Genomic DNA, 13541 nt, shown 5'->3' with positions numbered 1-13541 from the left:
TTATTTGTCAGATTTGCTCTAAATGCTTTGGTTTCAGAGATATAAGCCAAAATCTACATTTTACCCCTATGTTCTATTTTTAGCCATGGCGGCCATCTTAGTTGGATGGCCGGTTCACCGGACACATTTTTTTTAACTAGATACCCCAATAATGATTGTGACCAAGCTTGGTTAAATTTGGCCAAGTAGTTTCAGAGGAGAAGATTTTTGTAAAAGTTTACGGACGATGGACGCCAAGTGATGAGAAAAGCTCACTTGGCCCTTTGGGCCAGGTGAGCTAAAAATGAATTTTGTACTTATAACCACTTTAAATATATATGTTACACAAAATGTTTATAAGCAGTCAGTGTGGTTCAAAACATCATTTATAACCAGCAGTAACAGATCTTTGTTGGATGTTAAACATGTTAAATAAATAAAAAAAATTTAATCAGACATGCAAGCAAAAAGTTATTTGTGAAACCTTGGCAGCCTAAGTGAAATTTTTCAGAACATCCAGCAAAAAAGGATGTCAGTTTAGAATGACTTAAGATCAGGAATACATTTTGGAATTGTTCACAGATATATTTCTTCCATAAAGTATTGCACCTGTCATGTCTGTAAATCAGTTAAACCTGAACTCATTAAGTCTTTTAAACATCAAAATTTAGTTAAAAATATACATGAAATTTCACATAGACTGCGTTGGTTTGAAGTGTTAATTTTTGCATTGCAGTGAAACATTCATCAATAATTTTTAAAAGACAGACCTAAGACTACAGTGCTGGGTAGTAACCTACAATGTATAACAATATTTTTCTAAATTTGTACTTTAATTTTTTTTATTACTTTGTGTAATTTTACATGTCCGGCATACAAAAAATCCTCTTGTCACGTATAATTACCTACCTACTGGGCACAAATTAAAGCATTTAACAATTTAATCTGTGAGGATTAATTTTCGGTTTTGTTGACACCACTTTTCAATGAATGAATAAATAGAAAGAAAATCCTATGTCCTAGAACATCTAAATATCCTCCATAATCATTAAAAGTTTAAGAAAAATTGGTTGGAGGTTTTCAAATTTACAAAACAACAATACATGGCATGCATGCAAAGTTTCTTTTAATCATCATTAAAAATATGCTCAGTATAAAGGAGGGACGAAAGATACCAGAGGGACAGTCAAACTCATAGATCGAAAACAAACTGACAACGTCATGGCCAAAAATAAAAAGACAAACAGACAAATAATAGTACAGATGACACAACAAAGAAAACTAAAGACTAAGCAACACGAACCCCACCAAAAACTGGGGGTGATCTCAGGTGCTCCGGAAGGGTAAGCAGATCCTGCTCCACATGTGGCACCCGTCGTGCTGCTTATGTTATTACAAATCCGGTAAATAGTCTAATTCGGTAAGTCACATTCGTGAAAAGGGAAGGGTATTGTAGTTACGACATAAGGAACATATCCGATATCATCTGTGAAACGGTTATTCCATAATGGTCAACCAACTCGTGATGGCGTCCGTAAATCTTCGTCCTTAGAGCATTTTACTGACATTTATGCAGTCCAAATAATTATAACGTCTTGAAAGGCTATAACATTTTTTTTCTTTGACGCCTTACAATGTACATCGACGGCGTCAACCAACAGATATAATAGCCTTTCAAGACGTCATAATTGTTTGGACTACTGACAATGGACACGTGACATGTGTACTTTGCACATGCAAGAGTTCAAGTACTTCACTTTGATACTATAAATGTAGATTTTTGCTGTTGTTTGGAAGTAAGAAAGGCGTTCATATTTCTATATTCACATCAGAAAGCTGTACAAAATGTCATTGATATTATTTGACTGTGCTAGTTAAAATAATTAATTATGGTGTTTTCTGAGACTTGTTTTTATTTAACTCATGTGAAAATCAAACCAGTACAGTGGTTGATCCAGGAAGTTCTAGGGGGTTATAACCACTTTCTTTGACAATCAATGTATCATCGTCTCATGGGTTTTCGTTATAAATGAATGCCAGAATGGAACCCCCCTTTTATCCATTTTTTAAAATAGCAGGATCCGCCACTGCAGTAGCCAATGAATGCATGAGGCATGACACAATGACATATGAAGCAGTGGTGAATGTGAAATTATCATTGTAAGCCTGTACGGTTAAATCTGTTAATAGACTCATGCAATTCCATCACAAAATGTCATGGAGAAAATAATGCAACAATTAATCTCAATTTCTACAAAATACATGGACATTTAATGATTTACTAAATACCTCTTAGACTGAACGCAATTCTGTATTTTGTTCCGTTATATTAAAGCCAACAATCTCAATCTAAATGTCAACAAGGTATGACTGCAAGGTATTCGTAAAAACTTTGTCTTTGGTGTCGTTGTTTTCCCGGTTTAAAAAAGGCGGTGAGAGTATCCGGAAGTTTCGAACAAATTAAATCTAGTGAAAATTTCTGCTTTAATACCAATTATTATCGTAAATAATACATTTTCTTAATTGAAATGTCAATCTTCTAATATTATAATACTTTAGAGGTGCGATAAAGGAAAATATAGAAATAAAATACGAAACTATCTAATAGTTTACACTGGTTTCCGGTTCTAAAGAAAAGAAACCAGTTTCAAGGCGCCAAAATTTTTTAAACGTATATAATAACAGGAACATATATATTGGATATACTGTTCCCAGATAATAATAACATTTTGAAGATCAAAGATGACATTTTGTAAATCAAAAACTGAAAGTTATTATTAACAAAATTATTGTGGCAATATGAGAAACATGGTTTATAAAGTTTTTCTATTCTATATAAAAAAACATTTTTGAAACATTATTAAAAAACAAATTCAAAACGTTGTTTTAAAATGTATTATTTATGTTCATCAAAAACGTTTTGGAAAAAATGTTTTTTTTACGTTTAAAAAATGTTTGCAGAAACATTTCTACTATAGTTACAGAAAACGTTTCAATTTAACCTTTTAAAAACATTTCTAAAACGTTTTTTCGCCACTAACTTATTTGAAACCTTTAAAAAACGTTTCTAAAATGTTCTGTGTTTGGTGGGTAACTGACTCTGAAGAAAAACTATTGAGTAAAGGCCTTAATTTCTGTCCAGTTCCAGCAACCGTCAATAATTTACAACTTGAGACAGATGTAGAAGCATTTGCCAGGCGTCTTCGTTTGAAAGAACACTTCAATAGACAACAGAAGAAAAATCTAAAAGAAGCCGGAATGAATGAATCTGGTTATGAGAGTGATGAAGGAGACATATGCATCCCAAAATTTAAAAAGAAAAGTACATGGAATCCACCTAAAAGCAAAAACGATAATTTGGAATCATTTATTACATCAGTCAAAGCTGAAGTCAGATCTTCAATCAGTGGTAAACAAGTGCGAAATATTTCAAAGTCAGAAAGCCAAGCCATGATAAACTTAAAAGACCGTGATGACATTGTTATCAAACAAGCGGACAAAGGAAGTGCCGTTGTTGTGATGAACAAGGCAGACTATATCGAAGAAGGGAATCGTCAGCTCTCCAACACTAAATTTTATAAAGAATTAACATGTGATCCAACCAAAGAAATCAACAAAAAAAATTAATGACGTCCTCTCAGAAATGAATAAAAATAAACAAATTGATGACGATACGTACGATTATCTACGCCCAGACGAAACTTGCACAGCCGGTCGATTTTACTTACTTCCAAAACTCCATAAAGAAGGGATTCCAGGGAGACCTATAGTATCAGCTAATGGCCATCCCACCGAAAAAATTTCAGAATTTGTTGATTACCACCTTAGACCACATGTTAGACAACTGCCATCTCATATTCAAGATACAACTGACTATTTGAAAAAAATGAATTCCTTAAGTCCTTTACCTAATGACACAATTTTGGTTTCGATGGATGTGTGTTCTTTATACACAAATATTCCAAAAGATGAAGGAATAGCCGCGTGTGAAAAAGTATGGAACACTCGAAAGGATAAACATCCACAAACTGACTGTCTAGTTCAATTGCTCAAGCTAGTGCTTGAAAATAACAACTTTATTTTCAACGACAAGCACTTTTTACAGATTGACGGAACTAGTATGGGACCAAAAATGGCACCTTCTTTTGCCAACATTTTTATGGGGGATCTTGAAGAACGCATCCTTTTGAGTGTGCCATACAAACCCTTGTCATGGCTCCGTTTTATTGATGATATTGACATGAAATGGAACGATACTGCAGAACATTTACAAGATTTCCTAGATCATTGTAATCAGTTCCATCATTCAATTAAAATTACATCTGAATTTTCAAGCGAGAAAATTGCTTTTCTCGACACCACCACATTTGTAAAAAACGGGGTCATTACAACTGATCTCCACACAAAGAAAACTGATAAACACCAGTTCCTTTCTCCAAAAAGTTGTCACCCGAAACACTGCTCCAGGAGCATACCTTACAGTCAAGCCATCAGACTAAAGCGAATTTGCTCCTCGGAATCCAAACTCAACTATCGTTTGGGACAACTAAAAAAACAACAAAAACAAGAGGGTACAAAAGCAAAAACATCACAGACGCTTTTGATAAAGCCCTAGAAAAAGATCGAGATATCCACTTGGAATACAAAGATAAGACGACCCACGCAGATAGAATTCCGTTTGTTGTCACCTTCCATCCCGATTTGACAAATATTTCATCTACTATCCGCAAGCACTGGCGTCTTATCGAAAATGACTCTTCCTTAAGGTATAGAACCACTAATTAAGGCCCGGTCGGAAAGAACATACAAGAAAGTAGTACATATTTTAAACAAAATAGTTCCTACGCATAGCTGTATCTTTGTCAATAGGTGGAATATTTGGGTAGTTTTGGTATCAAATGAAAGCTTGGGGACTTGGAATCACTGTAGAACCCTTGTTGAAAGTTTCTTTTGAATAATAAAGAAGTATATACAATTTTAATAGGAGGGCTCATTTGCCCTGTTGTTCTGATCAGAAGTACCTGTTTTTGTACTATCAAACTTCCGGGAACCAGTACGCTCTAATATGCAATTAAAGGTATGTTGAATTTTTCAGCACAAGTCAGGATAAGGTATAGTTTTGACATGAAATAACTGCTACTTTATTTGAACTTAAGACAAAGTAGCCATTAATGCTTGAAATTGCAGAATTTAACATAGAAAGCAATGGGGCTATGAATTAGTGGTTTTATACCTTAAAAGAAATTTTTCCATCACCTCCTGTTATTGCCTATCGCAGACCCAAAAATCTCAAAGACATACTTGTCACATCTAAAGTAAAGAAACAAGAGACTTCTAAAATTGGGTGTTACAAACAATGCGGAAAAACCAATTGTAAGTGCTGTAAAGTCGCCAACACTGACTACTCTTTCAGCAGCACAGTAACAAAACAGCGATACAACATCTATGTTACATCTAATTGCAAAACGGAAAATAGTATTTATATTCTTACTTGTGGAACTTGCAAGCTGCAGTATGTTGGTGAAACAGAAACGAAATTCAACATCAGACTTAACAATCACCGGTCTTTTTATACAAAAGGAAGAAACTGTCCAATTACGAGACACCTCTTAAGAACAGGGCATACTTTTGAAAATATCACCTTTCAAATAATTGAGGTAAACCAAAATTGGGACTCCCAAAGAAGAAAACAGAGAGAAAGGTTCTGGATGCATCAGCTACGTACTCTTGAACCTCATGGACTTAATGAGAGAGATGAAAAACAGTTCTACCCAAAACCAAAGGAATAAATCCTGAACTTCATTCTATTTAACTAAAACAACTATTTGTTTTGATTTAAGAATTGCTTTGTACAATAAGCGGCAAAAATATTTTTCTAGACAATTTACAAACATAGATTTTTTATAGAACATCAATAAATTTTGTTAAACTTTTACTCAAATTTTGTGTATTTCAAGCTAACAATAAGCGGCAAAAGTATTTATATAGATAATTTACAAACATATATTTTTTATAGAACATCAATAAATTTTGTTAAACTTTTACTCAAATTTTGTGTAGTTCAAGCTACAAAAATATTTTTTTGTCATGCATCCGATTTCACCTTGAGAGATGCACACGCCCGATGAAGCTAATTTGTTTAGCGAAATATTGCGTGAATGATATAAAATATAACAACTAATTTTATAACACTCAATAGTGTGTTAAAGTTACATTCTTAGGCACTTATATATAAAATAAACAGTCTACACGGGTATACTGGTATGATCTATATTACCTAAGTCATATATATTTTGTAAAGTGGTTTATTTCTAGGAGTTAAACAGCCTTTTTAACTGAAAAAATTTGACATGTTGGAAGAAACTTCTGAAGAAGTATGAAGAGTGGCATAAAAAATTATTTATTCATGGAAATAATTATATGTTTTGAATATTCCGATAATCACGCGTGGTCATAATAATATTGTAAGTAATTTAGTAATTTAGCAATTTAAACGTCAATAGACCATGTCAATGCATTCAGATTATCTGTGGATTTTCAAATATTGTTAATCATTTAGCTAAGATTTAGATTTTCCCCACACAACTATGTATAAAAAAGAGATATATTTGGGGAAAAATAATCTGTTGACACAGACATATGTCTCGCCTGTATATAGCTTGATAGTAAAATGTAAATGTAGATACTAAAATAGCAATACTGCTATATGTTAATTATGCTAAATACTCAAAGTCAATGAACCATGAATGAAAAAACAGCGCATACTAATTTCTGAGATAACTATGCCAATGAAAATAAATTTGGACATCACTTAAATATGAAATAAGCGATGCAAATGCAGACATTTTGATATAAGATAACAATTAACTGCAAACACAGAATTTATCGAGGAAATCCGAAGTCGAAATTATTTAATGATTTATAAACTGACATCCTGGTCTTTCATTGTGCAAGTAAATTATGGAACAAATTCTTTATCTTTACCAAATGAGATTGATTGATTGCTAGCATTTAATGTAATTGTCAGCACACTTTTTTTGGCTACATGTATATCACGGAGGTTACTTTTTATTGGTGGATTACACTGTAGTATCTGAAATGAACCACAGCCCTCCTGCAAAAAAATCAATCCTATTCATTTAAGATAGGAGTCGAATATACCTTATTGAAGCCGGGTTCCAACTTACAACCTCGGCATACTTTACTGAACCGGGGTTCCAACTTACAGCCTCGGTTTACCTTATTGAAGCGGGGTTCCAACTTACAACCTCGGTGTTGACAGGCTAGTGGTCAATGTATATGAACTACTCAGACCACACGTGTTGTCCTACTTTGTTGAAGGCATTCATTGTCTTAATTACATTTTGATGAGGGAAGAGACTCCACAAAGTATGCTAATTTCTAAGGCAATAAAACATCTCTCATTAGTAAAAAAAATGTCCGAAGCCACGGCCACTAATTTGGTATATTAAAATTAATATATTTCCTGTGATCAAGGCATTTGTTATGTTTCTCATACTTGTGTCGTAACCACTTTTTTCGGTAACATTAATCATGGGGCTCGGATGAAATTTGAAAAAAGGCAAGACAGGAGTTTTGAGCAAAAAAAAAAAAAGGCAGGATGAGCAACTTGGCAAACAAACAAGGCAGGATGACAATTTATGTAAAAAAAGTCAGGATAAACTAATAAAAAAAAGGCAGGACCGAATAGATTGAAAAATAAAAAGGCAGGACAGAGATTACAACTAAAAAAAATGCAGGACAAAATTTTTCATCCTAGCCCCCCATAACAATCAAACGGTAGCTCCCTAATATTCTTGTCGATCAATAAAACTACTGCACCAGGTTTTCATAGACAGTTACACTTAAAAAAAATTACTTTGGAAGAATGGTACTGTTTTGGAAATTGCCATTAAATGCCGAGAACCTGGAAATGTTTGTGTGGAAATCGAATTACGATGACCATCAATTTATTACACACATTGAAAGTGTTCAAATCTCACTCTTACGTCGATGATCTTTATGAAAACGTGATAACCGGAATGGAAAGTGTTACGTTATAGCTCTACATGCACTCTAAATGGTAAGAAGTCCACAAAATGTCTCAACCAATAAAATGGCGGTAAACTCAAAATAGTTCCTTGTGTACACTTATTCTGTACGACGTTGAACAAACAAACAACATGTTTTCCCGTTACAGAATTTAATGTTCAACTTTGAAAGTCTATGTAAAATTTATTAACTTCCTGCGTACTCTAATGGCAATTTAATGCTCGGCATATTGTTTAGACTGCTGTTTATTGTTGATGACATTATTTCGATGTCGTTTTGTTTTTGAGTTGCTTCTATCACAATAAACAAACTGTTATTCATATCTTACTTGTGATGTTAAATCGTCTTTTCTTAGCACTGTAAAATGGAGTTCCTCGAACAATTTGGTCAAATTCTCAGCATCCTTTATAGAGGCTGGCCGATCTTGCATTGGCCCCTTAAAATTAACATTGTTGATAATGAAAACTTTTCCTCGAAGCTCACTCTGAATCGTGTACACGTACTGCAAAACATACACATAAAATTTAATAATTTGTTTTCCCAATAGCACCTTTCTGCGATGATACTAAACTATGCGTTTTAAATTTGGGATAGAAAAACATGTTGATGTCTTAGCCTCCAGTTTAAATTAAATTAAATTCAAATGTAATATATATTTGCCATTTTCCTAGTGTATATAATATTTACCAGAAGTAAATTATACATTATCAATGGGGTCTTAAACAAAAAGAATGAAAAGACAATTTATAATCAGTAAATCGCTATTTTCCGGGCAACATCAATGGCGTCAACGTATGACGTCATACATTTATTTTGACTGAGACAAACAATAATCAGTTGGAATCAAACTCCTAGAAAACGTCCATTGTCGTAAAGCTCTATCTGTAACATAAGAAGTGGCAAAAATAATCGGTGACGACAACAATTCCGCGAAATTCAATCGGCTAAAACATTTGACGTTTAAACTTATTACTTTAGCATACATGCAATGATTTGTTATATAATTAAATTTCAAAGTTTGCAAAGTTGTGAATAAATACAACATGCATCCAAAATTTGTCAGATAAAATTTTATTATCAAATCACTTCATCGCTTCAGTCCTCAAATATTTCGGTCAACTTTTTGTTTGTAAAAAAAAAATCGAAATTATATAACTTGACGTAACTTTATATATGCAATTACGAAAAAGAACGTTTAATATCTTACATGAAACTGGGAATACTTTTTTTACATGTAAATAATTATAATTAAGCCATTATTTATTTTACTAATTTAAAATATACTTTAATTTCGGTTACCACCACCATGCCATTTGGTTGCTGGTTTTGGGAGTGTTTCTAGTTTAAAACAGTGAAGGATTGGCTTCATTTAGTTGCAGCTTATTTCAAAGTATTTTCAATTACTTTGTTTACAAGATACAACAGTAGACTTTTTGATAAGAAGACTTGACAGTTTCCATACAATCTTCAAGTTGGCGGTAAGAACTACTAGTTGCTGTGTAAGGTTTGACGAGTGAAACACATATATATACAACATTATTTTGAGCATTAAGATTTTATCATGACGCTAAAATATAAATAAGAAAAACTTAATATATGTGTCTCCACTGAAGTTTTACTGAATTTTCGCAGTCACGAGACTCTGCTGTTGCTGATAAACGTATTTGTAAGGTCAAATCGGGGTTAAGTGCGTTGTTTTACTTGGACCGATTATGTTTATTGTTAAAACCGGCGCGAGTTGTGAAGGACAGACAAAAGTTTTTTTTTAGCGTTTATACTTCTTATTTCTATTATTTTTATTCTTATACTTATAATTATTTCAAGTATATGTAAGTTTTACTTTATTGAAATCAATACGTCAAGTCTTTCCTTTACACATTGTATTAGAATAATATTTTCACAACACATATTTAGTCACACTTAAATAAATGCGTATGATTACACTGTAACAGGCTAATTTTGGCATAATTATCTACAAATTTTTTTTATGTTTCTGTATTATGAACATAATATTTTAATTCATGGAGATGTATTTGAAACACATATAGGGTTACCCCCTCCCCCCCCCCCCCAAAAAAAAAAAATAAGTGCGAATTTTATTTGTAAAAGGGAAAATTATTTTGTTAAAACGTGGGGGTATGAGGACTTTGAAATGTTGGAAATGGTTGAGCTTACAAAATGAAAATGATAGTCTCAAATGCGGGTCCTCAAATTAAATTATACAGTTTAAGTGTATATACACCTCATTGACCGGAATTACCTCCTACGTTTTACCTGAAAAGTTATTCTTAAACGTTTTAGCTAATAATGAAATCCTACTTCTGTTATTTTCTGAATAAATGCAACTGAACGAAAGAAAATGAGAAAAACTTTAGGTCAACCTAGTCAACAAGTATCTGACGAAGGACACGGTGTTTTGTGGTGCGTTTGATAAATGACCTTATTATATAATAACCAGCTCGATTTTTGAGATCCGTTCCATTCAAACTTCAAACTGCCGGGTCGTTTGCAATTAAAGCAAAAACTTTTCAATTTGAATATTTAACATTTCCTTTTTTGTTACTTTTTTCGTGATGGAATTATAATTATATATCTTTAGATTTTTGTGTCGCTGCGATGCTGTTTCATTGACAAACAACCGACATTTCCTTTAATATTATTCTACACCAATCAAAACCTTAATTACTTTTTTTTATAAACTGTCTAGTTATTTCTTCAAGGAAACTCATTCAAAACAACGAGCCGCGATTTGTGATCACACAAAACATCAACGACCGGATTTATATGATACTTGAATGATATATTTCCCGGAGTTAAAATTTTTAGCATTATATTTAAACAAACAAACAAATCTGATCGTTGATGTCTTCAATGTGACTTCATTTGTTTCAATCATTATCTAGTACAGAGGACTAAAATGATTTTTACTGAGAAAGGTTCTGGGTAGTCATATAACATTGGCTCCGACATTTTCTATTGCTGTTTGTCTTCTGATATTTTCTTTTTACCTAGTTTTATATTTGTTACTTTATTTATCATCTTTGTTGTCTTTGCCGTCCCAAAAAAAAAACCCAAAAATGAAAAATGAGGGAAAACCGTAAATGGCTCGAAAAATGTAACTCGTATTTTGTAAAAAATACCGAACGATTTACCTTCATTTTGTTTGTCAGCGACTATCGATTACAATGATTTTTGCAAACACATATTTATTTGTACATCAAAACTTAACTAACACGCCAGTAAAGAATGTTCAAGTATTAAAATGTTAATCAAAACAAATGTTTTTCCCTAAGTATTTTTGCAAGTTATTTGGTTAAAGAAACTTTTGGCGACCACGTAAATTTAAATGTTCCTTGTTAAACAACGTAATAAATGGGAGTTAACGGATGAACATTTAATTTTTACCTGATCTGACACAGCAAATAGATGAATGAATGAAATGTAATATACTACAAGCATTTACAATGTCTTACCTCTTGTCCATATTCATGAATAAACAATGGACTTTTTGTATCTTTTATCTTGATAACCGGATCATTCAGCATAACTTCTACCTGTTTGACGCTCGGAGGCCATTCTTTAATAAACATAAACAAGTATACAGCATGTAATGTTAGTGTTTTTAAAATTGTTACATCACCCAAATATGCTTGTCTCAAATCATGATATTTAATAATACTTTTAAATATGGTTTAGGCCATTGAGAAATATGGTATTATTGCCAGATTGTAACAGTGTTTTTTTTCTAATTTGATAACGAAATTTAAGTATAGACATATGGATATAAAAATGAGGAGATGAGGTATGATTGCCAATGAGACAACTATCCACCGAAGTTCAAATAAAGTGGATGTTATAAGCAATTATATGTAACCGTACGGCCGGCCTTCAACAATGAGAAAAACCCATACCGTATAGTTGGCTATAAAAGGCCCCCACATGAGATATATGAAACAATTCAATCGAGAAAACTAACGGTCTAATTTATAACAAAACAATTTAAGAAAAACAAATAAGACAGACATGAACCGCTATAAACTACAGGCTCATGACTTGGGACAGGCACATAAAGAATGCAGCGGGGTTAAACATGTTTGTGAGCGCTCAACCCTCCCCTTACCTTGGACAGTGGTGTAACAGCACAACATAAGAACAAACTATAAAAATCAGTCGAAAAAGGCTTAACTCGTCAGATCGATACAAAGCAGAAAAACATCAAACATAAACACAAACCGGACGTGGCAGGGTATTTATCCATCCCTCATCCCCAACAACAAAAAGGACACTAAGTACAGATCTGAGAGTACTCGCAGTTACTGACAGCTAGTTCAAAGCCAATATTAACTAATAAAAAAAAACATGTATCTAAGACTAAAATATCAATCAGTACGCATCCAACATCCAGTGGATTTATTGTAAAGACGTCGTTAACAGTCAGAGAAAAACATGACCTTGTGCAATGCCAAAATAAAGGTACCGACACTGTTGAGAAAGACATAGTAGTGATATTGTATTTCATTTCGTTTCATCTTTATTCCATCGAAATACCAGGGAGGCAAATCATTTTACCTCTATCCGTTCTTCCGTCACATTTATATGTAGGCCATGGGTTTACCAGGCTATGTTCATATATTTAAATTATGCACATAATCAGGATTCTTGCAGAAAATGAAAGAATGTTGCACTTATTCATTGTGTGCCCCCGTGAGGAAAAGTCCAGCAGATTACTTTTGTAATAACATAAATAATGAAGTAAAAATGCATTTATATTTTATAACTATTCATGTGAAAAAGAAAATGCTCTGAAAGAGTTTTACACTGGTCCCTTACTCATTAGGGACACTTGCTTACAACGTATATATTACTTAAAACGTTCTTTGTATAATTCAATTTATTTTTTACCCCCTGCTTACATTGCAAATCACCAGTTATGAAAATTTTAAGATTATCTACGTCTGAAAATTAATTTGAACATAATAATCTCTTGTAGCAAATAAAACAAACCCAGTATGACAACTGTCTTTAAGTTGGTACTAATGTGAAGTACTTAAATTCGCTGAACATAGAAAAAAAAATTTGATTGAATGCAAGATGATAGTTAAAAAAAATAGATAAACAATATTTTTGAATATCTTTGATATTGTCGTTGTGATTTATTTCCACTTCATCAACTCTTACTGTCTAGTTTTTTATAGCTATTTGCTTTGCATTTTTTACTTTTTGTTTTTAAAACTTGCAGATAGAAGTCGGTGGTCTGATGTGTTGTAAATATATTTTGATATATATTCAGTAATTACATATACATGATAAACAGTTTTTTCATTTCATTCAATCTCTGTTCTAGCTCCTAAATGCAGGGTACTTATACATCTCCACAACAAAAAGACACTAAGTACAGATCTGAGCATTGTTAATGGAGAACAAATCTAAAAAATCCCCTCAAATTGTTTTTGGAAAGATGGAAACGTAATTCAATTACTGCACTATAGTGAATGAAAGTGTTGTTAACA

The 13541-nt window shown here is 32.7% G+C and overlaps 1 protein-coding gene across 4 annotated transcripts in view; it reads right to left on the bottom strand.

Annotated features, from left to right (window-relative positions):
- LOC127718923 (caspase-3-like) overlaps positions 1 to 13541 on the bottom strand; it is a 51074-nt gene that overhangs the window by 26238 nt on the left and 11295 nt on the right. For all 4 annotated transcript variants that reach the window (XM_052225024.1, XM_052225026.1, XM_052225027.1 and 1 more), the window contains 2 exons: positions 11505 to 11608; positions 8360 to 8533 (listed from right to left, as the gene is read on the bottom strand). In XM_052225024.1, coding sequence (XP_052080984.1) covers positions 8360 to 8533; positions 11505 to 11608 — 278 coding nt within the window. The remainder of the gene's footprint in view (positions 1 to 8359; positions 8534 to 11504; positions 11609 to 13541) is intronic.

The sequence above is a fragment of the Mytilus californianus genome, unplaced genomic scaffold (genome assembly GCF_021869535.1).
Source record: "Mytilus californianus isolate M0D057914Y unplaced genomic scaffold, xbMytCali1.0.p SCAF_1, whole genome shotgun sequence".
Lineage (NCBI taxonomy): Eukaryota > Metazoa > Mollusca > Bivalvia > Mytilida > Mytilidae > Mytilus > Mytilus californianus.
The sequence above is the reverse complement of the archived record's forward strand: the minus strand, read 5'-3'. Positions and strand labels throughout refer to the sequence as shown.